Source organism: Silurus aristotelis (assembly GCF_946808225.1).
Source record: "Silurus aristotelis genome assembly, chromosome: 21".
Classification (NCBI taxonomy): domain Eukaryota; kingdom Metazoa; phylum Chordata; class Actinopteri; order Siluriformes; family Siluridae; genus Silurus; species Silurus aristotelis.
This window is the reverse complement of record NC_139594.1, coordinates 17,861,700-17,887,399: the sequence shown is the minus strand read 5'-3', so window position 1 is coordinate 17,887,399 and position 25,700 is coordinate 17,861,700. Positions and strand designations below refer to the sequence as shown.

The following is a 25,700-nucleotide window of genomic DNA, read 5'->3' as shown; positions in this document are numbered from 1 at the left end:
TGGTCTGATCTCACAGAAGAGCACCTGAGACACAAATTATTGAAAGAGTTACACAGATGCCTGACCACCAACATTGGGCATCTGAACCAGTCCACAGAGTGATGAAAAAAGATCCTGCTGAATCATTTTTTTTTACTTGGAGGAGAAAAGATGGCATCAGGATAGGAAGAAATTGACCTGGTGGGGGCAGTGTGATGCTCTGGGTCGTGTTACCCCCCCCCCCCCCAAAAAAAAAAAAAAAAAAAACTATTTCTGGCATAAATGTGGATTTTCTCTCTTCCGGAATGGGTTGAGGGACATCAAAAGGCATACAAAATCTCCATGTCAAGCTGATTGAGCTTCAATGGTACGTGCTGGACAAGCAAGGAGCATCATCTGCAAGGAAGGAGAACCAGATAAGATAAAAAACCAGAAGGCTCTCAAGATTGTTTATGCTGAAAGACCATCACCAACCCAACACTGGGCATCTGGACCAGACCATGAAGTGATGAAAAAAGTCAACCTGGTCCTGATGAATCATTTTCTTTTACCTGGAGGACAAAAGATGGCTTGACAAAAGATATTGACCTGGTGGGCGCAGTGTGATCCTCTGGGTCGTGTTCTGCCAGAAAACCGTGGGTCCTGGGCATATACAGTTTGTGGATGTTAGATCTTCAGGAACTGTTTGGAAGACATCACAAGGCAACTAAAATGTCCATTTCCTGGACAAAACGAGGAGGATCATCTCCCAATTTAAAGGATCTGCTGCTATAGCAAAGCTCCTTCTGAGGTCGTGTGGACTGTCTTGGTGGCACGAGGAGGAACTATACAATATTAGGCAACCCTAATCCTGGATTAGGCTCCTGGAAAGATGCAGTTCATCTTCAAGATCTCCAAACATGTGGTACAGTAACTCCAAACCCAGGATCAACCTCTTATCTAAAAAAGAGATTTTTATTTTTTCATTCCCATAAAAAAAAACAACAACAAAAAAACAAAAACAAAGCCAAACTGTTTATTATTTTTTTATTCTCATCAAAAAAACCAACTGGGGTGGTGAGAACTTCCTCAGACGGATTCCAAATCATGAGAAATGACACCGTTTACTGCACAGTGAGTTAGTCGAAGTTTTATTAGTGTTATACTGAGTTCTGCTGCTCAAAAAGAAGGATCTCAGAAGCAGGATGCAAACACTCGAAACCATTTAGTGTCTTTTTTCTTTTTTGTCAAACGACCATAACATTCATCTTCACTTCATTTTTTTTTTTTGTTTGTTTGTTAAAGAAAAATAAGAAAATATAATCGACAGGACGTTTAGGCACACTGTTGACACGTACTGTACACGCATATGTACATAATTATCCATTCATACATCTGGAGATACATACGGAGACTGGAAAGGAGAGCTGTGCTGCGTTACCGAGAAACGTTCACTCTGGGGATTTCTCGGTGAAATCGGAGTGTGTTAACTTGTTCGAACATCAGTTCAACCGGTCGTAAAACAGAGGGTTTTTTTTTTTACTGTAATTAGGAAAGACCGGTTGGTGTGTGTGTATGTGGGAATTATAAATAAAATAAAATGCATCACCCTCATCTGTACGATTTAAGTGCTACTTCGTTCAAAAACCTCGGACGAACCCTTTTTAGGGCTTACTGTGCTGACCGAGAGGATCGCGTGATTGCGCTTTCCAAACCCCACCTCATGCATGCTGTAGTGCCTAGAGGATCCTAGAGAAGCGTAGGGGATCCCAGAGACACCCTAAAGGAGCCTGGAGGATCTTAGAAGATTCTAAAGGATCTTAAGAAGAGCAAAGAGGAGCCTTGGAGGAGCATGAAGATGCCTAGAGGAGCCTCAAGGATCCTAGAGGAGCTAAAAGGATCCTAGAGAGGCCTAGTGAAGTCTAGAGGATCCTAGATGATCCTAGATAAGCAAAAATAAGTCTAGAGGAGCATAAAGAAGCTTAAAGGGTCCTATAAAAGTAAAAAGGATCATAGAGGAGCCTGGACAATTCTAGAGGTGTGAAAAGGACCCTAAAGGGGCCTAGAGATGTCTAGAGGGTCCTGGAGGATCCTAGATGAGCAAAAAAGATCATAGAAAAACAAAAAGGAGTCTAGAGGAGCCTTGGAGGTGCATAAAGAAGCCTAGAGGGTCCTAGAAGAGTAAAAAGGATCCTAGAGGACCCCATAGGAGCAAAAAGGATCCCAGAGGTGCCTAGAGGAGTGTAGGGGATCCCAGAGACATCCTAAAGAAGCCTGGAGGATCTAAGAGGAGTCTGGAAGAGCTTAGAGGGTAGGTATGAAGCAATGGATTGATGTGCAAGAAAAGAGAAGCACTATGGTCATGGGGAGAGGGGAAAAAAAAAAAAAAACCCGCAGACTTATAAAACAAGTCTCTAACATAAGCCGAGTCATTTACAACGACGGAATGTATTCGGATGGGGTTTGATTGTTTTTTGTGGATATTTTTGCATTATTTTATTACTTTAAACCTGAAAATATTTTTTTTTTACCATTTACACACGTGCAAAGAAAAAAATATATATATATATATATTGCACTAAAGAGTGACGACAAAATAAAACTGGGATTTGGGATCTTCCGAAAACGTGTGTACGAGGGGAAGCGCGTTGGCAGCACGCCAAGTGTCATTCGGTTGTATGGAATTCATTTCCAAACTGGCGCCGGGATGCGCTTCCTTCTCGGACGTTAAAATGCTACAACACGTGTGTGTGTGTGTGTGTGTGTGTTTATGGCGTTTACTAGTGTTTAAAACGTCCAGGATGTGCAGTGTGATAGCTTGAAGGACGTGAAAGACAGACAGGAAACGGATACATTCTTTAACGCGTAGTGCCGGAGTCCTGCAAGGTGCTGAAACGCGTCCGCTTGTGTGTGTGTGTGTGTGTGTGTGTGTGTGTGTGTTTGAGTGTCCTGCTAGTAAGGCAGTCTGAGTCGCAGTAGGACATTTCGCCGTTCTTCCCTCAGAAAGCTGTCGGTGCTGGACGTGTATTTGGTTCACAAATCGATCACTTGTGTTTCGACGTGCTCATTAAAAACCTGCCGCCATGCCGCCAAAAGCCCGCCTCCCGGGCCCTAAAAAAAAATAAAGATCTCGCGATTAAAAATCCGCGGTTCACGTCGGATTTCCCTCCTGGGATGCCTAAAATGTTAAAAGTTTTTTTTGTTGTTTGTTTTTTATCCACTGCTGGGAATCGTCCCACATTGCAACTTTACCCCGAAAATAATAATAACATTATTAATAACAATAATAAAAAAGGACAAAACGAGAGAGAAATACTGAAACGCTTGACTGTACTGATGAGGCACCGCAGCATCTTGGTGGTGATGTTCCACAACGCTAAAAGAAAATCGTCTACGCTACGGTGTGGAGGCGATGCTGCTTCTCGTACAACAGGAAGGACTGCGAGGGCTGGGGGGTGTGATTCACATGCACGCACACACACACACACTCACACATACGCCTATACACACATCCCCAGCCCTGTGTCTAGCTCCAGCTTCAGCGTTGGCTGGTTTCTCCTCCCTTGTGGGAGCGCTGCTTCCTGCTGCTTCCTCCTGCCCCGAGCCTCTGCGTCACCTCTTCTGTAAGGTGCGGACTTTCTGGGTGTAAGTGCGGACGCGGGGCGAGCGCGAGTGCAGCTTCACGAACAGCTCTGGAAACTTGTACTGAGGGAACATCGTCTCCAGGAAGCCTTCCAGGAACACGTAGACCAGGCGGCGGTTCAGCTGCTGGTGCTGGAACATGTCGAAGACCCGGAGGATGCCCTTGCGCGTCGTTTCCGCCCCGATGATGTGCTTCAGCTCGTCTGGTGGGGGGAAATGTGGGGGTTGGGGGTTTAGAAACAAGAATAAACAGCCATGGTGAGGAACGCTTGTAGAAATATATCGATGCGCGTCGAGTATTGCGGTTCTTTGCTTGCCGATACTGTACCGGTTCTCAAAAACACAATATCGATATTTACAGATTGTTTAGTTTTGAGTTAGACCGCCAGATAGGAGGTACTAGGCAAAAGGATAAACACAGCACTAATGCTAGCGGTAATATCCACCTGTTTCCTAGGGGGCGCTGTTGTAAAAACGATTAGCTGGAGAACTTCCAAGATCAGATAATGCTTCTACTACTAATAATATAACGCGATCATTAATCCTACTTTATATTAGGTGTCTTTCCTTTCGGAAACACCGCAAAATCGCGCCCCATGTTACCTTTTTCAGTTGTTGAAAAAATCGATCTACACTTGTTTTTCCACACATCGATTACTCCAATGCTTTGCTCGTTAAGGTTTCAAAATGGATCTTGAACAAATTGCAGCTGCTACAGTAGGGTTCTGATGAAAATCAGGAGTTTTTAGAGTCGTTGCGTCGGCTCTCTGTTAGGTTTCAGATTGATTTTAAAATTCGTATGCTAAACTAAAGGCCTTACATGGTGTGGCACCTCATTACTTGTCACTTCGCTCTTCTAAATCGGGTCTTTTAGTTGTTTCTTCTACCCGTTTACCTTCTAATGATCAGGTTTTTACTTCTTCTTCTTCTTACCAAAACTTCGGATTTCTCTCCCCATCGAAATAAGACAGAAATGAATTTTATTTATTTATTTTATTTTTTTAAAAACTCTGAAAACTTACTTTTGCAGGATAGTTTTTTTTTGATAGTTAGGCTAGCAAATTTTTTTTTTTTCATTCTTGGAAAATTACTTTTTTCAGATTTAAAAAATGCTAAATTAAATAATAATAATTATTATTATTCTAAATGTCTAGAAAGCACCATTTTGTTTAGGTGGTTTTGTTTATGGTGTTTCTTAACAATTATGGCAAAAAAGCAACAAAAAAAAGCAACAGGTTTGCGCGAGTGCGCGCGTGTGGAAATGAGGTCCATCAGTCGTGCGCATCATCACGTGTCGATTCGATCATTTTTATCTAAAGTGCATCACCAGTCCCTGTGATCTGGCGTTTATCTGGGAGAAGTGTACGTTCTGGCTGGAGATAAATGTGTGAACAGACCTGGCATGATGCCCAGGAGGTTAGTCTTAGCTGCTACTCTGGTTCTCATGCGTATGCTCTTGTCTCGGCGTGGCGGCGTCTCTGCCAGGATTCCGTTCGGCCAGTAGGAATCTCTGTGAGGACAAAAGGTGATGTCAGGAGTAGAACAAAACAAATACACACACACGTGTGAATCTTAAATACAAATACATGTGTTTTACCTGAACCTCTTGACGTAGTCGGCTACTTGTTCTGGAGACGTCATGAAGTCCACGTGATCCACGATTTTCCTGAAATGACAGTAAAATAAATATCAATTCAAAGTAAATAAAAATCCTAGTAAAATACACATGATGCATCAATTTCAAAACGTGTGCATTGGATACAAGGATCGTTTTTAACATACTTGCAGCAGTCAAAAAAAAAAAAAAAATTATTGAATGATATTTTATATGTAGATCGATTTCTCCTCGTTAAACTGTTTCTCCAGCTACGTTGAATATGACGCTTCACAACACTACGGAGACCGAGACATGTCCTGAGAGTCACATGGAATACAGATCATCATGGCAGAGGTAGAGCTGCAACTTACTATAGATATAACATCTGGTTTTATTTATTCTTTTTGCATCACAAAAGGCCTATTTGTGAAAGGGTCATCGAAATAAAAAAAAGGAAAAGAATGGCAAGAAAACAAGTGCTTCTAACTGCTATAACATAAGTGATGAGTGGAACTCGTTTAAATGAATATTCTAGAACACGAAATGTACTTGAGGACAGAATTCCGTGTCCTCGCAAAGAGTTGGAGTCGTCGAAGAGTTGATTCCTTGTGTGGGCTTAGATGCACATCACGTACCTGTTGATTGTGTCTCCATACGTGGCTCTGATGAGCTGCTGTAGAAGGTTCTTGATGTTCCTGCGGAGCCACTGGTTCCTCTCCTTCAGGTCAAACACCTCATCCATTAGCAGCAGCATCACACGCAGGGGGATGTTATCGTCCACCTTTACACCGTCAAGGACAAATCAGGCTGTACGTTAATCACAAAGTGTGTTGCCTTCACACCTATATGTGGTCTACAAGACCTACGGAAGTTCCACGTAGGCCTTACTGATCATCACACCCATATTTGTCTTACAAAACTTACAGCACTTTTACAAAGGCTTTACTGATCATCACACACATAAGTGGCCTACAGAACCAACAGGACTTCCAAACAGGTTTTACTGACCATCACACACATATGTGGCCTACAGAACCTACAGGACTTTCACACCACCACACCGCATGCAGAAATTCTCACTCTGCATGGACCTGGAACTGTATGTTACCATGGTTACAGTTCAGACACTGATCATTTACATTAATGGTATTTGGTAGACACCCTTCTCCAGAGCAACTTACAGTTATCGCAAGTGTACAGCAGAGCAATGGAGGGTTAAGGGCCTTGCTCCAAAGGGCCCAGCAGTGGCAGCTTGAAAGTGCTGGGATTTGAACCCATGACCTTCCGATCAGAAGTCCAACATCTTTTCTGCTCAGCTACCACTTTTACCTGTGCGTTCAACACTCTGAACTCCCAGCCAATCACAGTCCAGTATTCAGACCAACCATGGCAAACGAGTGTTTATTGGAATTGGGAACTCACATTGTCATCCAGCTGAGCAGACACTCGGCAATGCTCAGGGTCGATGTCTGACTTTGGGATTAAGGGCGGCACCTAAAAGGAAAAAAAATCAACACTTTAGATTAGATTCAGCTTTATTGTCATTGCACAAGTTACGGTACAAGTGCAGTTGGCATCTGTGCAGAAGTGCACTGGAAGCAGTGTAAAATATTTATATATGCACTGGTCATTTAGGATATGATACTATATGATAGAAATAAATAAATAATGACAGATGAATATTGCTTTCTGAAGTTGAATTGGCAGATTAAATCGATTTTTAAAGGCTGCAAATATGTTTAGCAAAAAAACGTCAGTGCCAAAGAGGCGAATTTTAACACTATAAACAAAAAAAACGGTCCAAAGGGCAGAAATTTATACAATATTTGAGCAAAAACATGAAAAAGCATTCAAAAAAAATAAAGTCTTAAGCAATAAAATAAGGTTTGAGGGTTTTTTTTACCTCAGGTTTATAAATTTTTAGTCACAATTGGACATATATTCATGATTTCTTTCAAATTCCTGTAGCAAATTATAGATTCGTCTGTGCTACAAACTTTAATGATAATCTCCTATGACTTTAATAACACCTTTGTGTCTGAATGAATCTCCACATCTTCCTAGAAGACTGGAGGTTATTATAAGAGCAAATGTGGAATGTGATGTTCAAAAAGAAGAACACAAAAAACCTCTTATGGTCAGGTGTCCACAAATAAGTGTATTTATTTGATGCCTGTAGACTTTTCATAGGAAGTACACGTCCAATAAATATCGGGTTTTCTGCAGGTATCAGAAATTGAAGACCTTTTTAAGACCATTAAGAATGAAATTTAAGACCTATATCACTTCCCCTATAGCAGCGAGAGCATTTAAATGAGCGTTAGAAGTTGAGCTACATGGACATTGGAGAATTAAAACAGCGAATTGAAGGCTTTTTAAGACCCTGTGAAAACCCTGAAATGCTATTAAACAACCGTAATGCACCTGCCTTGAATATGGACTGTTTGATATCCTGACCCAGTCTCTCTGACATGCGCCCCATGTTGTCCGACACTTTGGTCATTCCTTCGGCAAGACTGTCGGGGAGCGACTTCACCGCGTTTGACACGTTCCTCATGGAGCTACGCAGAGGGTTCACAAACGTGTCCATCTACACACACACACACAAATAATCAGTATATATAAAGGAGCTGCGCCGGCTTGAACCTGGTAAACCCGAAACCCGCTCTCACCTTCCGTGCGAAGTCGCCCTTGCCTTTGTTGTACGCCTTGTTCTCCAGGAAATCGTAGACGTAAGGAATCAGCATGGGGCAGGCTTTCACCATCTCTGGATTCAGAAGCAGCTGAAACACAAAACACAGTGCGTGTTCCTACACGGATCCTATGAGAAACAGAGTGGGTTGGTGTTTGACCCCCAAAGCATGCTTACCTGCAAATACGCATTCAGATCCTTTTTCCTTCTCTCCAGGAACTCCCTGTCCATGTTGTTGAACGTTTTCTTCCCAGGAAGTTTTAATATCGAGTTGAGGTTCTCAAACTGCAGTCAATAAACAGAAGACACAGGTTGATAGATCAGTTCCTGCTTAATGTAGGACATGCATTCAATTCAATTTTTTATTTGTAGAGATTTGTAGGGACCAAAACCATCGTCAAAGTTCTTGATATGAATTGAGTGCCTTCACGTTATACCACAGTGCTTCTGAATTCTCCATTCACATTCTTCCTCGTGAAGTCTCAGATTTTTTCCTCGCCACTGGCTCACTCATTAGAAACAATCTTTCAAGAACTAAACTTGTACACTCTTTTATACTACTTTTAAACCTCTATCTCTGGAAAGCTGCTTTGAGACCATGTGCTTTGTTAAATACCCTCTACAAATCAAACTCAATTGAATATAAATTTTGCAAACAAAGGAATTTCTAGATTTTTTTCTTGTTTTTTTTCTTATTATTTCCTTTAAAACACAGAAAATACTGGTGCCTGAATGGGTGTTTATAAGCCGATATAAAACTGTTTCACAGCAGGTATTGAAACTATAAATGGATAAAGTGTACAACATGTCATCATTCAACTAATAGAATTAGAAGAGATTCATTGGTTTTGCTGATTAATCGGAACCGATAGCTGATTGCTGGATCTATCGGCAAAAATCCACAGATTTTTCCGGGTTGCGTTATACAGTACGAGAGCGGCCTCTAGAGGCCAATAACTGCCACTACGTGCTGCTTAGTTGAAGTATCATTCATATTGGATGGAAGTGTTATTTATTTATTTGTAGAAAAAAAAAAAAAAATATGCATTTTAAAAACCAACAGTTGATTAATCGGCTATCAGTAAGTACGATCCATTTCGGTTGATCTATAAATAGGAGAACTGGAAAATTGAAAAAATATTTGAGGTATGAGTTACTAAACACATCAGAGCATGCTGTTACTAAAATTAATCTGGTAGTAATGAGTTACTCTGAGTTACTTATTAGTAAGTTGGGGGTTCCACTGCTGCCACTGTTGGGCCCTTGATCAAGGCCCTTAACCCTCTGCTTTCTAACAAGTTGGGATCTTTCACTGTGCTGTAATGTATATGTGAATAACCAAAAGGCTCATCTTGTAGGGAAGCTCAGGGGTTATAAGACATTGTGATCGGGAGCTTATGAGTTCAAATCCCAACAAGACGAAGCTGGTCACTGCTGGGCCCTTGAGCAAGACCCTTAAACCTTACCTGCTCAGTTGTATAAATGAGATAATTGTTGCTCTGGATAAAAAAACGTGTCAAATCCCACAAATGAATTCTAAATGTCCTCCTGCTGATGTTCATGCAGAGTCTGCAGGTTCTGTGGGTTTACCTGCTCGGTGATGCGCATGTGAAAGTCGTGGAAGTCGCTGTAGCGGCGGTAGGTCTTCCAGATGTCCTCGCTGCCGTCAGGGTTCTTCCGGAAGACGGTGATGGCGTACAGGGCGTAAGTCTTCCCGTGGTCGTTACACACGCCTAGCACGGGAACGTGGGTTAGAGGAGCATCGACTACTCAACACAAACCAGCGGACACCAGGATACAAGCGCAGCGGCAGATGAAGAAAGTGGGCGGACGCGATAGACATCGCGTGAACCCCCGGGGCCAAGCCACAGGAGACGAAGGAACAACAAGAGTGGCAGGAGAGGGGGAAATCAAAAAAGGTGGAGAACAGAAGAAACGGTGAAGGTGATGGAATGACAGAGCTGTGTTAAAAAAAAAAAAAAAAAGATCACACAGACAAAAAAAAAAAAGAAAAGAAAGAAAGACATGCGAACAGCCGGTGACTTGATAAAAATGGTCTGACTGTGAAAAGAGTGGAGAGTGTCTTGAAAAGAGGAGAAAAGGGGAAGGGAGGAAAGAAACCTAGCCTGCACTGATGAATATATATTTAGTTCAATAGGAATTTTGCCATATATAAAACAATGGCATCAACAGTGTTAATAAGTTGTTTTCTGTACATTACAAATTATTTTTTTAAGTTTATAAAAAGAGTAAATAATGTTATTTCAGAAAAGCTTCAAGTTCATTTAAAATCACATGGAACACACAAACCCACACGAGATGTTCGTACCGGTATCGGAAATAAAAGCATGAAGCGGCAATGACTCGTCTGTGGTGGCGTTGGTGAGGTCATCCAAAGACTGAAATACCACAGAAAACACACATTAGACAAAACCCAAGAGTTAAAGAGAAGAAAAATCATGTCAAAGGAAAATGTACCAAATTAATGCTTCCAGTTGGGGATCCATTAAAAGACTCTGCAGGCAGACAGACAGACAGAAAATAAAACTTCAGTCAGCACTGAGTCAAGTATGAAGGGTGTTGGGTGGGTGTGACGTGCGAAACGTCTCCTCACCTGCGTCGCCGTCGTCTGATCCCCGGTAGCTCGGCTCCTTCAGCATGTCCAACTCAGCCAGCATGCGAACATACAGGGGGTGCTGTTTAAACGAAGGGTAGAACCGTTCGTCCTTCAACATCATATCGTACACCTGTGTGTGGGGGAAGAATGGAAAATAAGTGAAAACCAGTATAATCTAAAGTTTTCAGACCGTTTTTGGGACATTATCTCAAAGCATCACACTCCTGTAGATTAGATGTCGACCGATTTATCGGTTTTGCTGATGAATTAGCACCGATAGTCGATGGCTGGACTATCTGCAAAAATACGGATAATTTTTCCGGGTTGCGTTATGCAGTACAAGAGCAGCCTCTTCAGGTGAATCACTGATGCCCCATGCTGTTTATTTAAAGCCTCATTGTTTTATTCATTTTGGATATATATCCATATATATACTGTTTTTATTGATTTATTTTAGCCAAGGATGCTGGAGTGTTGTATGGAAGCTGTTGCATGATTAATCAAACATATAAAATAGCGACGTCAGGTTGAGGGAAAGTAAAAATACCGTTTTGGCAAGAAAAATTTAATTGAGTAATAGTAGTTTTTTTTAACTACTTAATAAAATACGATTCCTTAGAAAAACTACTTAATTACAGTAACGAGAGTATATGGAATTATTTTACACACTTTACACCACTGTTCGGTTATCAGAAGGTAACTTCCAACCGAGCTATCGGTAAAATCCACTATGCCACACGGCCTCTACTGTAGATGGTCTTCCTGAACTTGGATTGATCTGGAAATCTTTACGTCTAAGGCTGCATCAATAGAATGGGTGTGGAAGGGAAGCTAAGGGGTCGGAAGAAACCTCCTGATGAAGTTCAAAAAGCTCTAGTGGACGTTGTACTACCTTTCTCTGGATATCGTCGAAAATCTCCGGGGTTGGATCCTCTTTGTTGAGTTTCTCGGCCAGTTTCTCCACACAGGCCCGATCCACTTGTACTCTGGGAGACGCCTACGCGAACACATACAGGACAACATTCCTGGATTTATTTGTTTTGTATTAATTCCCTACATCTGCAGCCAACAATCTATGCTTCTGAACAACTTTTCTGATTGCTGCAGAGAAACCCATATATTAGGGGTGTAACGGTCCTGAATTTTTCGGTACTGGATTTTCGGTGCAATCCTTTGTACGTGCAGAACATGATTAAAATCTGAGTTCCCTCAGGAACGTATAAAGTGGCGGAAGGCAAGTTGTTTAGTCTCCGCCTCGCGCTATAAGCGCATTTTTTTATTATTAAACTTGAACACGTACACAACAATACCAGGGGTATAAAAAAAGAAACTAGAGTTAGCGCAGTGTCACTGTGGCTACTCACTCCGTACTGGAAATACGATTTGTAGCGTGTTGTTTTAGCGCATGCGTGGAATCACGCCACTTCCGCCCATCGCCAATGCTATGGATTCTTTAGTGTTTGCTTAAAAAGAAAAAAACCTGGCATCCACATTTCGAGGGAGTGAATGAACGAAGGATGGAAAGAATTAAGAAATTTTTTTTAAATTATGCTGAAATAAGTTCACAGTTAAGTAAAACGTATCTGTACAAAATTAAATATCAAATATAAAAACACACACAAACACACACATTTGTATTACCCAAATGGGGTCCAACAAACTATTTAATTAAATTTTTCCATTTGTTGAATTTTATTACATAAATTAAATTTGTGCCGATTTAATCCATTACTCGATTTAATCAATATAATAAACATTTTATTGCATTAATTTGATTTACTCAATTTTATTGCTTATAAAACATTATTTTATATATTATTAAACCAAGCAGGCATTTTATGAAAAAATTTTTTTAAAAATATAAAAATGTCGACGTTCACAAACGAGCAGTTTTATGTTTTGTATTTGTTCCCCGTACCGAAATTAAACCGAACGGCGACTTAAAAACCGAGGGTATATATCGAACCGTGAATTCAGTGTATCGTTACACCCGTACACAATAGTGTGGCTGACCTTCTCAGAGAGGTACTGCTCGTAGACACCGAGTGCAGCGGCCTTCAAAAGACCCTTAGTCTGGCCGCTCTGCTTCCTCCCGTCCTTCTGCCAGCTCTGCAGAACCTCGAGCTGCTGCTGTGCTGTGACCCGGTATCCCTCCACTGTCAGCCAGAAGAACAAATCCGCCTGACCCCCCATCTGCTGCATGTAGTCTGAGTTACATGTAGAAGGAGAAGGCAGCAGTGAAATCATTTGCGATCATGGTGATAATTGGAACGACAAAATGTGTTTTTGCTGAACCGACCCATAAAAAACTGCAGCGCTATGTTGTGCACGAGGATATGATCCATCGGGATTATGCACAGCCTGCCGAAATTCGCTGCAAGTTTCATAGCATCCACTTCCTGCGGGAAAAAAAGACGATGGGGTACAACGAATAGCTGGAGACTTGTCACGGTTATAAAGTTCAGGTTCATACCTTCCCCGACTGTAGCCTTTGTATTCTTGTTTCGCAGACTTTTTTGACAAAAAGTAAACTGTTAATCTGATTCTTTATATTGTTGATTTCTGCGGAGAAATGACACGTAGACAACACGTGAAGGAACAATGCAAATACCGGTAAGTGACATATATAATATATTTACATATATCACACATTTATCTGTTTTAAATGTACCTTAAATCAATACTTTAACACTAAAACATGTGCTTAGACAAATATAGATGCTTTATGCAAATGTATGTTTATTAGTAGTGAAACCTAACTAAAAGAAAAGAACACTCAAACATAATATACAGTGAGGAAAATAAGTATTTGAACACCCTGCTATTTTGCAAGTTCTCCCACTTAGAAATCATGGAGGGGTCTGAAATTCTCATCGTAGGTGCATGTCCACTGTGAGAGACATAATCTAAAAAAAAAAATCCAGAAATCACAATATATGATTTTGAAACTATTTATTTGTATGATACAGCTGCAAATAAGTATTTGAACACCTGTCTATCAGCTAGAATTCTGACCCTCAAAGACCTGTTAGTCTGCCTTTAAAATGTCCACCTCCACTACATTTATTATCCTAAATTAGATGCACCTGTTTGAGGTCGTTAGCTGCATAAAGACACCTGTCCACCCCATACAATCAGTAAGAATCCAACTACTAACATGGCCAAGACCAAAGAGCTGTCCACAGACACTAGAGACAAAATTGTACACCTCCACAAGGCTGGAAAGGGCTACGGGGACATTGCCAAGCAGCTTGGTGAAAAAAGGTCCACTGTTGGAGCAATCATTAGAAAATGGAAGTAGCTAAACATGACTTGTCAATCTCCCTCGGACTGGGGCTCCATGCAAGATCTCACCTCGTGGGGTCTCAATGATCCTAAGGAAGGTGAGAAATCAGCCCAGAACTACACGGGAGGAGCTGGTCAATGACCTGAAAAGAGCTGGGACCACCGTTTCCAAGGTTACTGTTGGTAATACACTAAGACGTCATGGTTTGAAATCATGCATTGCACGGAAGGTTTCCCTGCTTAAACCAGCACATGTCCAGGCACGTATTAAGTTTGCCAATGACAATTTGGATGATCCAGAGGACTCATGGGAGAAAGTCATGTGGTCAGATGAGACCAAAATAGAACTTTTGGGTCATAATTCCACTAAACGTGTTTGGAGGAAGAAGATTGATGAGTACCATCCCAAGAACACCATCCCTACTGTGAAGCATGGGGGTGGTAGCATCATGCTTTGGGGGTGTTTTTCTGCACATGGGACAGGGCGACTGCACTGTATTAAGGAGAGGATGACCGGGGCCATGTATTGCGAGATTTTTGGGAACAACCTTCTTCCCTCAGTTAGAGCATTGAAGATGGGTCGAGGCTGGGTCTTCCAACATGACAATGACCCGAAGCACACAGCCAGGATAACCAAGGAGTGGCTCTGTAAGAAGCATATCAAGGTTCTGGCGTGGCCTAGCCAGTCTCCAGACCTACACCCAATAGAGAATCTTTGGAGGGAGCTCAAACTCCGTGTTTCTCAGCGACAGGCCAGAAACCTGACTGATCTAGAGAAGATCTGTGTGGAGGAGTGGGCCAAAATCCCTCCTGCAGTGTGTGCAAACCTGGTGAAAAACTACAGGAAACGTTTGACCTCTGTAATTGCAAACAAAGGCGACTGTACCAAATATTAACATTGACTTTCTCAGGTGTTCAAATACTTATTTGCAGCTGTATCATACAAATAAATTGTTAAAAAAAATCATACATTGTGATTTCTGGATTTTTTTTTTAGATTATGTCTCTCACAGTGGACATGCACCTACGATGACAATTTCAGACCCCTCCATGATTTCTAAGTGGGAGAACTTGCAAAATAGCAGGGTGTTCAAATACTTATTTTCCTCACTGTATATATAAAAAATATAATTATTAAAGATGTGCTATACAATTGTTATTTTGAATGTGACCAATAATTTGTGACCAATAATGGATTTCTCGTCGCTAAACGATTTCTCGAGCGCGTTCTCTCAGCACCGCTGCTGCTACGTTAATATGACGTATCACAATGCAACGGAGACCGAGACGTGTCCTAAGATTCACATAGAAAATAGATTAACATGGCAGAGGTAGAGCTGCATCTTCCTGTAGACTGCACAAGAAAAGAACATGTGGTTTTAGTTAATCTTGCACTACCAAGTTAGAAAATCAGAAGGCACTTAAGTAAACTATTTGTACCATATTGAATTGCAGAGCATCATATTTTTGCCACTGAATCGCATTGTGTTAAACAGACTCGAAATCAGATCGTTCTGAATCGTATTGCATCGGTAGCTGCTTCATATGTATCTTTAGTGTATCGCATCATTGGCTATGCAGCGTGATGCGAATCACATTGATTTATGGAGATGCAAATTCCTAATATCTATATACACACCGGTTTGGTTTGTGTGTGTGTTTTTACCATCTCCTGCGGTATCGAGTGAGCGCAGGTACTGGAGCTCCTCCAGTACTTTGTCTTTGACAGCCTCTAGTTCAGCTGGCTTGTCGGTCAGTTTCAGGATATTCATGAAGGCTTCGTAGTTGCAGCTGGAGTCCCGGATCTACATACAAGCACACAAGGGACTTATATTTAAACTAGTGTCGCACTATAAACACACACCGATACTACAAAGGTATTAGGCAGCCCTGCATATAAAAACGTTTCAATTCCTCATTTTATTAGTATCGGTACTTTAAGAGTGATAGCTTTAGTTCTGAGTGTTCGACAATAGGGGGCAGCGTGTGGGAAGCGTACTGCTTTTACAACAGTGCGTGACGAATTTGTTTAATCCTCTCAGATGCACTCCGGATTTCAGTAGAGGCATGAAATAAAAATTCAAAAGATTTTTTTTTTGTTATAAATAAAAATGTTGATGTATTTTTTATTTAGATATTTGAAATGTAAATAGTTCTACTTTATTTTAGCAGACAGCAAACATTGAGTGTTTATTAATAAATCAAAAAGTTCCATTATTCAATATTTTTTTTTTATTTTTTTTATTTATTTATTTTTTTTTAACACATAAGCAACTCCTGCGTTTGTGGGTCCTTCAGTGCGCTCTCCATGGTGCTATTTTCCTACGAGTGTCTGTAAGAGCTCCAGTAACGACATTGATGTTCTTCAAATCAAAAAGAAGCCATACGGACAAAAGTTTGTGGACATCTGAATATAAGATTGGTATGTGCATTTTTTTTAACATCTAATTCCACAGGGAGTCTCCATTTGCTCTTATAATAAGCTCCACTATTCTGGGAAGATGTTGCACTAGATTTTGTGGAGATTTGTGTTTATTGGTGTTAGTAAATTCAGGTCCTGAAGTAGGTGATGTGAGGAGGCCTGGGGTGCCATCAGGGTTCCAATTGATCCCAAAGGTGTTCAATATATTTTGGAACTCTATAGAAGGAGATCTTCCACTCCAACCCATGTAAACCAGATCTTCATGGAGCTGGCTTGGTACACAGGGGCATTCGTGTCTCCTAGTTCAACTAAATGGATGATTTCATGCTATGCATCTAAAAGTACAGCTGTGCACCTCCAATTTTGTGGTGACAGTTTAAAGAAGAACCTTGGAAAGACGGGTGTCCCAATACTTTTGGCTGTCCAGTGGGCCGTGGTGGAAGGAATTGCTGTTACAGACCATGAAACATCTGCTGTAATTCAGAAACACACAAGAACACAACAAGTAGCAGACTTACCATCCAGATGATGAACTGGTTGATATAATCAGGGTCACTCAGCTGGTTAATGAGCGGCAAAAGGACTCCTCTTGCCAAAATTTCCTGGACAGATGAAGTCATTTCAGTGAACACCTTTGTGACAAATAACAAAACTGACCATACAGGTTCATGATGGTCTTCCATTAATGTGAAAAAGGGAGTGATTAGCTGTAACTAATCATGTTATAAAATTTACCATTTCCACTTCCAATTTCTATTTCAACTTCTATTCCCATTCTCAGTTCCATTCCTGCCTTAAATTACAATTGATACTTGCATTCCCACCTCCAGTATCCATTCCCACATCTAATTCCACATTCATTCCCATCTTAATTACCATTCCTGCCTATCATTTCAATTTCCACTTCTATTACCATTACCACTTCCTTTTCCACATTCATTCCCACTTCCAATTTCTTTTCCATTTCTCATACAATTACTATTTCCACTTTATTCCCATTTCTGTTACCATTCCCATTCCAACTTCAATTACCACTCTCACTTCCAATTCCTTTGCCATTTCTCATACAATTACTATTGGCACTTAATTCCCATTTCTTACAACACTCCCATTCCCACTTCTATTCCCATTTCTTATATCATCACTCTTTGATTTCTATTACCATTCCTTATACCAATACCATGCCCAATTCTATTTCCTGTTCCAGTTCCATTACTATTCCCCTTCCTCACCCTGAGGAAGTATCTCATGTTCTTGTTGTGGAAGTCTCCAGGAGGTAGTAAAAGATACAGCAGCACCTCGCACAGATCTCGCAGGAACCCTGGTGTGAGAGAACACTGTTATAAACCTTGCATCTTCACAAAGCGTTCTGCATCATGATCTAAACTATGACGCAGGTGACTGAACACTGTATCTGTGTGTGCACGCGGATGTATGTGTACTGTCTCCTCCAGTCCTGTACAGCGAGACCCACCTTCTTCATCTTTATTCGAGGTGCACACTACATCTCTGCAGATCTTCCTCTCCATCTCCACCTCGGTCTCAAAAAAGGCATCCAGGAGCTCATCTGGAGCTTCACCTGCACCAAACACACACACAGAAATGGAGACAATATGTCCAAGTTTGTCTGAGAGTCTTTATCTCAGTCTCTCAGAATTCTTGCTCGTGGGTTGTCTCTCTCAATCTCACCCTCTTTCGGTCTGTCTTGTTCTTCATCTGTCTCAGTCTCACTGTCATTCTGTACTTCTCATGTTCTCACCATCTCTCAAACAATCATGTTTCTCAGACCTAAACTCAGCTCCATGTAAAGCAGAAACCAAACTACACTCTATTGCCAAAAGTAATGGGACACCTGATTTTCAACCCATATGTGGTTTTCCTTAAACTTGGATGCAGTAGCATTAAATTTTTCCTTCATTTCACCTAGGACACCCAAACCTGTGTACAAAGCCGGCTCCAGGAAAATTCACATGGGTTGGAATGGAAGATCTCGTACTATACAGCTCTGAGTTCAACCCTATCTGCGTTTGGAATGAATGTGAATGCTGACTGCACCCCAGGTCTCCTTACCTCACCCTCATCAGTACATATAGCTGAATCTCTGCAAAACCTAGTTGAACATCTTCCCAGAAGAATGGCTGTCATTATAAGAGTAAATGGGGACTCAATGTGGAATGGGATGTTCAAAAAGAAGCACATAGCATTCTTATGGTCAGGTGTCCACAATCTTCTGGGCATATAGGTGGATATTTGGTGGATATTAGGTAAATAACTGTGTCTGTCTGTCTGTCTGTCTCTGTCTGTCTGTCTGTCTGTCTGTCTGTCTGTCTGTCTGTCTGTCTGTCTGTCTGTCTGTCTGTCTGTCTGTCTGTCTGTCTGTCTATACAAAACACCATTAAAAAGTAGATTTATTTTAGTAATTCAATACAAAAAGTGAAACTGGTACATTATATAGATTCATTACACACACATTGATATATTTCAAGTGTTTATTTCTTTTCATTTTTATGATTTTGGCTCACTGCCGATGAAAACCCAAAATTCAAAAAAAAAAAAAAACCTTTCAATATCAGGGACTCGTGGTGTCACACTCTAATCAGCTCATTAAATCCAAACACCTGCAAAGGTTTCCTGAGCCTTTAAATGGCGTCTCAGTCTGGTTTTAATGTACACAATCATGGGGGAAGACTGCTGACGTGACAGTTGTCCAGAAGACAATCATTGACACTCTGCACATAGAGGGTAAGACACAAAAGGTCATCGCCAAAGAAGCTGCTGTTCACAGACTGCTGTATCCAGGCACATTCATGAAAAGTTGAATGGAAGGAAAAAATGTGGTACAAAAAGGTGAAACAAAGCCCATTCAAAAATTTAAGTAACTTCACAAAGACTGGACAGCAGCTGGAGTCAAAGGACTAAAAGGACTGGACTGTTGCTCAATGGGCCAAAGTCATCTTTTTAGATGAAAGGAAAGAAAATTTTCATTTCATTTGGAAATCAAGGTCCCAGAGTCTGGAAGAAGCGAGAAGAGTCACAGAATCCGAGTTGCTTGAGGTCCAGTGTAAAGTTTGCACAGTCAGTGGTGGTTTGGGGAGTCATGTCATCCGCTGGTGTTGGTCCACTTTGCTTTATTAAGTCCAAGGTCAGCACAGCCGTCTACCAGGAAGTTTTAGAGCACTTCATGCTTCCCTCTGTTGACCAGCTTCATGGAGATGCTGATTTTATTTTCAGCAGGATTTGGCACCTGCCCATACTGCCAGAAGCACCAAAAGTTGGTTAAATGACCATGGTGTTAGTGTGGTGACTGGCCAGAAAACTCACTAGACCTGAACCCCATGAAGAATCTATGTGGTATTGTAAAGAGGAAAATGAGAAACAAGAGACGAAAAAATGCAAATGAGCTGAAGGCCACTGTCAAAGAAACCTGGGCTTCCAAACCACATCAGCAGTGCCACAGACTGATCACCTCCATGCCACACTGAATTGAGGAAGTAATTAAAGCAAAATGAGCCCCGACCAAGTATTGAGTACTCTTTTTCTTCTTTCGGCTGCTCCCGTTAGGGGTCACCACAGCAGATCATCCGTCTCCATACCACCCTGTCCTCTACATCTGCCTCTTTCACACCAACTACCTGCATGTCTTCCCTCACCACATCCATTAACCTCCTCCTTGGTCTTCCTCTTTTCCTCCTACCTGGTGGCTCCATCCTCAGCATTCTTCTACTAATATAACTTATGTCCCTCCTCTGCACATGTCCAAACCATCTCAATCTCGCCTCCCTCACCTTGTCACCAAAACGTCCTACATGCGCTCTCCCTCTAATAAACTAATTTCTAATCTTGTCCATCCTCGTCACTCCCAACGAAAACCTTAACATCTTCAGCTCCGCTACCTCCAGCTCCACCTCCTGTCTTTTACTCAATGCCACTGTCTCTAATCCATACAACATTGCAGGTCTCACCATAGTCCTATAAAATTTCCCTTTCATTCTTGCAGATACCCTACTATCACAAATCACTCCTGTCACTCTTCTCCACCCACTCCACCCTGCCTGCACTCTTTTCTTTACTTCTCTAACACACTCTCCATTACTTTGCACTGTTGACCCCAGGTACCTGAACTCCTCCACCTTCTCCACCTCTTCTCCCTGCAACCGCACCACTGCCCTCCCTCTCCCTCCCTCATGTACTCTGTCTTACTCCTACTGACTCTCATTCCCCTTATCTCCAGCGTGTACTTCCACCTCTCCAGGCTCTTCTCAACCTGCTCCCTACTCTCACCACAAATCACAATATTATCCGCAAACATCATAGTCCAGGGAGACTCCTGTCTGACCTCATCCGTCAACCTGTCCATCACCACTGAAAACAGGAAAGGGCTCAGGGCCGATCCTTGATGCAGTCCAACCTTCACCCTGAACCAGTCTGTCGTACCTACTGCATACTTTACTGCCGTCACACCGTCCTCATACATGTCCTGCACCACCCTCACATACTTCTCTGACACACCTGACTTCAACTCCTCTCTCGGCGTACGCTTTTTCTAAATCCACAAATCCACAATGCAATTCCTTCTGTCCTTCTCTATACTTCTCCATCAACAACCTCAAAGCAAATAATGCGTCTGTGGTGCTCTTCCTCGGCATGAAACCATACTGTTGCTCACAGATGGTCACCTCTTCTCTCAGCCTGGCTTCCACTACTCTTTCCCATAACTTCATGGTGTGACTGATCAACTTAATTCCCCTGTAGTTACTGCAGGTCTGCACATCTCCCTTATGCTTATAGATCGGTCCCAGCACACTCCTTATCCATTCCTCAGGCATCTTCTCACCTTCCAAAATCCTGTTAAACAATCTGGTTAAAAACTCCACTGCCATCTCTCCTAAACATCTCCATGCTTCTACAGGTATGTCATCTGGTCCAACCGACTTTCCATTCTTCATCCTCTTAATCGCTGCTCTCACTTCCCTCCTTACTAATCCAATCTACATCCTGCTTCACCAACTCCACATCATCCAACCTTCTCTCTCTCCGATATCCCTCATTCATCAGACTAAGTATTGAGTACATATACAGTAAATGAACATACTTTCCAGAAGGCCAACAATTCATTCAATGTTTTTTTGGTTGGTTTTATCAAGTATTACAATTTTTTGAGAGTGTGAATTGGTGGGTTTTTGTTAATTGTGAGCGAAAATCATCACAATTAAAATAAATAAACACTTGAAATATATCAGTCTGTGTGTGATGAATCTATATACCAGTTTCACTTTTTATATTGAATTACTGAAAGAAATCAACTTTTTAATGATATTCTAATTTATTCAGATGCACCTGTATTTATACACACATATACCTGTATTATTGACTTCATATTTACACAAATATCTATAAGAAATTCAACACGCACGAGGGGTCTAACGGTACACGTGCTCGTACTGAGATTTTTCGGTTCAATGTAAATCCTTTTCACGTCCGGAATATTAGTTAAAATCCCTCAGGAATGTATTAAGCAAGTTTGTTTAGTCTCCGCCTTTCAATTTTTCGTTTTTTTTAATTATTTGTATTAAACTTGATACGTACACAACAATGCCATTAGTATAAAAAAGAAACTGGAGTTAGCGCAGTGTCACTGTGGCTGCTTATTTTGGCTCTGTACCCGAAATAAGATTTGTTTTACGCATGCATGAAAAATATGTATTGCCCAAAACGGGTCTACAAATTGTAAACTTTTTTATTTTTTCATCTATTAAGTTTTATTTAACCAATTTTATTTAAACCAGAAATTGTACCGAAATTAAACTTTTGAAAAACCTAGATACTTACCGAACCATGAATTGTGTGTACTGTTACACCTCTATCACGCACACACCGATAGTCCCCGAGTTACACACATGCTCATGTGTCCACACTCTGTCCCTACACTGCATTAGCATCATCCAGACTGAAAAGATTCACGAACATACAACATCCAATACGAATCTCTGAGGTATTACTCCTTTCTAAATGAACTGGAAGTAGACCTGTAGACGACTCACGTTGTTTAGGGTCCTCCCTCTCGTTCAGCCTCTCCTGGGCCTTTCTGAAAACCCGGAGATGAGTGGCGAAGTCGTCCACCAGCCTGGTGGTGAAATAAGGCTGCCAGTCCACCTCTTTGGACCTGAAAATGTCAAGGCATCGTGGTCATTAGTCCTTTTCTGCACAGGAAGCCCCAGAATTCATATGAACTCGTATAAAAGTGTGATGCTTTGATGTAAGCTTTGCGAACTAATCCCTTCCTGTGCGTTCTGATTAGCATTTACAAATTGTGTATCCCCGCCATGACGTGTATTCGGTCTGAATTCTGAGTCTACACTGGAATTATTACATGTTATTAGAAAATCTTCACATCTACACTTGTATTATTTACATCATATACTTTTGGAGATTTACTTTTTACATTTGGAAAATGCCCGTATCCAGAGCGACTTGCGATGAGATCACTTAGACAAAAGGGCTGTTGAGGACTTTGTACAAGGGACCAGCAGTGGAAGGTACGACTAAACAACTTCCCATATGTATATGATATGCCAAATATAATATACAGGAAACTATCACTAAACAAATTTTTCTATTTGGTCTATACCAGCAGTCCCAGTTTCACGGAAGACTATTTTTCCCCACAGAGTCCGTATACTGTCACACGCAATAACGTGCAAATTATACAGTAGGGATAGTAAGAATCACAGTTTCGCGTTAAAAAAGTCGCGGTACTTCGTTATTAGCATATTGCGTCTTTAAAAAAACGATTTATTTCGATATAATTATTAGTAGATGCGCTATATTTGTGCCCAGTATTTGATATGTAGATGGATTACTCGCTGCTAAACCGTTTCACAAGCGCGTTTTTTCAGCACCGCTGCTGCCACGTGAACACGACGTATCGCAGGGCTCCAAAAAAAGAGGCGTGTCCTAAGAGTCACATAGAATAACAATGCAGAGGTAGAACTGCACCAGCTGTACAGTGAATTGTACAGCAGCATATATTGTTTCATGGAATTGCCTTGTGTTGAATCGAATAGAAATCGGATCATAACAGGGGTGAATCGTATCGTATCGTAGGCAATGCATTGAAAAGCACACAAAAGAAAACTGACTGACTGAGAAAACACTAATAAAATTTAAATGAACTAAAAATGAAAAAGTTTTTATTCTATCTGAGACGGCCCGTTACCAAACAAAACACGATCTAGTAAAGAGATGAATGATGGAGGAGTACCGTGTGGAAAACTGCACAAGAGCGTTCTGCACCGTCTGCCTGATCTCCAGCAGGAAGGACTCGTCCTCGCTCAGTGTGTAATACCAGTACTGGATGTAGTCCCTCAGAGCAAACTGAATGACCTGCAGGAGGATGTAAAGAAGCAGTAATGTGATAAGGACGCCATGAGATTCAGATTATCGAGTCGCACACGAGCGCAAGATGTTTACACGAGGTTTAGAAATCTGGTGAGATCTTAATCGGACCTTCTCAAGCATGTAAAAACTGCAACCGAGCAAACCAGTTGAGGCAGCACTAGATTTCAAGCTGACACCCTTTTCATTCATTCCACACATTTACTCATGATTAGCATTTCCACTTCTTCATTCCGGCATACTTCTGTATGGAGTTCTTTTCGATTAAAACATCTGGTCTATGAGGTCACTAAGTTCAACTCATGAACCATGAAGACGGATTTGCAGTTTTGCTATCAAGCCTCCATCAATGATCAGCTGATAACCTCAACAAAGAATATACTTTTGCCATCCGGATGAGGATGCGGTTCCTTTTGTGTCTGGTTCCTCTGGAGGTTTCTTCCTCATGATTCCTTGATATCTGGATTCTATTGAATTCTGTAAAGCTGCTTTGGGACAAGGTGCATTGTTAAAAATAACATTAAAATCTACTACATAGTTATTGGAAGTTTAATATTTAGTAAAGAAAAATGTAAACTTATTCCTGTAATTTTTTGCCCATTTTTAGGGTCCAGGTTGGTCCAGTTTTAAAAATATTAAAATGAAATTGTCTGGTTTTGATATTTAAGCTTCACTTGAGGAAGTTTTAATAATATACATAAAACAATATTTTTATTTTTAAAACCGTTACCTTCGTTTTATTTCATTATAATAGATAAGAAAAAAAACCCTGATATATATAATACAATATTCACTTAAATAAATTTTTATATGTATATGTATTTCGTTTCTGTTAACTGTTATAACCTTGCTGTAGATTTGCAATGCTTCAGAAGTGTGTGTGTGTGTGTCTGAGAGAAAGTGTATACATGGTCATGTGGTCCAGAGTCTTTACTCCTAGGTCAGAGTGAATAAGGAGGAACAGCAGTGCCGAGTGCAAATCCTGCTGTATTGTTGACTGTATTGACTCCTGGAATGTACGTACGTATTCCTGCTGAATCGACAGCGTTCTTGGTATTTTTTTTTTTTTTTTTGCTTCACTCCAAACAAGCAGATTTGGGCTAAAATGGTTTAATCGAAAGTGCATGAGTCTTATTGGGAGAACGATAAACCGTAACGTGTCGAATTCCCTCGTCCTAATCTGCTCAAGCTGAAACCCACTTGTTTAAAAATGAGGTAACGTAGGGTTGCAAATGGGGAGAAGAATTGACCTCATATTTCTGGAAGCGTTTCGAAAACATACCATGGGAACTTCACCTGGGGAACTATTCCTAGTTGGAAACTTACAAGGAATGAATGTGCAATTTTATGGGAATATATGGGAATTAATAGTAATTTATAGAAGTGAACAAAAAAATGTGGGGAAATTAATATAAACTTTATGACGTACGAAACAAATATAAACATTTGTATGGGCATAAGGTGACATGCATGCAAACTAATAGACTGATTGAATTTTGTTGCACAATAGCTCACACACAGCACAAGGACGTTTTAAACATAAGTGTGTGTAATGTAATTTATGTAAATACTCACCCATGTGGACATTTTTTTGATGTGCAGGATTGAAGAAATGATGTGCGTTACGTGATGGAGGAACTCGCAGTGCATGTAGGGGGCGTGGCCTGTAGCATGTGCTGTGTGCATGTGATTGATGAGCGTGCAGGATAGAAAGGACTGAAATTGCGTTGGATCTTGTTGATTCAACTAAAATTATACTGCAACCTAATTATATTTTTTACTACATTTGAGTTGTCGGCTCACCTGCAATTATGTAAATTCCCAGTTTATTCCTGTAAATTCCCTTGAAAATTCCTGACATTTTACAACTAGTCAAATGTCATCAAAAAAGCCTTCTCTACATAAGCACCAGATTATATACAGTCATCAGAGACGTTTACAGGGTTTAAAAAAAAAAAGTTTTTCCAGCAAAAATGTCGTGTCTGCACTTTAGAACTCCGACCGCATGCACTCAGAGAGAGAGCATGTGACATTTTTTTTTCTGCTGCTGTGTCATCACTCTGAATCAGAGACACATGCAAGGTTTCGCAAA

General features: G+C 40.9%; 1 protein-coding gene and 1 long non-coding RNA gene across 4 annotated transcripts in view; one reads left to right on the top strand and one right to left on the bottom strand.

Moving 5' to 3' along the window:
- Positions 1 to 994: 994 nt before the first annotated feature.
- The window catches only part of snx13 (sorting nexin 13), a 42,195-nt gene continuing 17,489 nt past the window's right edge, over positions 995 to 25,700 (bottom strand). The window contains exons 5-26 of one of the 3 annotated variants that reach the window (XM_083523575.1): positions 23,475 to 23,596; positions 22,255 to 22,376; positions 17,688 to 17,792; positions 17,446 to 17,534; positions 16,732 to 16,815; positions 15,458 to 15,596; positions 12,980 to 13,068; positions 12,806 to 12,905; positions 12,520 to 12,713; positions 11,399 to 11,503; positions 10,504 to 10,636; positions 10,368 to 10,405; positions 10,219 to 10,288; positions 9,480 to 9,622; positions 8,067 to 8,174; positions 7,870 to 7,980; positions 7,626 to 7,787; positions 6,620 to 6,691; positions 5,833 to 5,978; positions 5,198 to 5,266; positions 4,998 to 5,110; positions 995 to 3,803 (exon numbers count right to left, since the gene is read on the bottom strand). In XM_083523575.1, the coding sequence (XP_083379701.1) occupies positions 3,571 to 3,803; positions 4,998 to 5,110; positions 5,198 to 5,266; positions 5,833 to 5,978; positions 6,620 to 6,691; positions 7,626 to 7,787; positions 7,870 to 7,980; positions 8,067 to 8,174; positions 9,480 to 9,622; positions 10,219 to 10,288; positions 10,368 to 10,405; positions 10,504 to 10,636; positions 11,399 to 11,503; positions 12,520 to 12,713; positions 12,806 to 12,905; positions 12,980 to 13,068; positions 15,458 to 15,596; positions 16,732 to 16,815; positions 17,446 to 17,534; positions 17,688 to 17,792; positions 22,255 to 22,376; positions 23,475 to 23,596 (2,547 nt within the window). In that variant the 3' untranslated portion in view covers positions 995 to 3,570. Of the gene's footprint in view, positions 3,804 to 4,997; positions 5,111 to 5,197; positions 5,267 to 5,832; positions 5,979 to 6,619; positions 6,692 to 7,625; positions 7,788 to 7,869; positions 7,981 to 8,066; positions 8,175 to 8,296; positions 8,557 to 8,656; positions 9,656 to 10,218; positions 10,289 to 10,367; positions 10,406 to 10,503; positions 10,637 to 11,398; positions 11,504 to 12,519; positions 12,714 to 12,805; positions 12,906 to 12,979; positions 13,069 to 15,457; positions 15,597 to 16,731; positions 16,816 to 17,445; positions 17,535 to 17,687; positions 17,793 to 22,254; positions 22,377 to 23,474; positions 23,597 to 25,700 lie in introns of those variants that run through there. The other 2 variants (XM_083523574.1, XR_014530562.1) reach the window with 2 other exon arrangements.
- Positions 18,606 to 24,385, top strand: LOC310716583. The gene is made up of 3 exons (XR_014530637.1): positions 18,606 to 19,740; positions 21,282 to 21,732; positions 22,206 to 24,385. It is a non-coding gene; the product is annotated as an uncharacterized lncRNA (long non-coding RNA).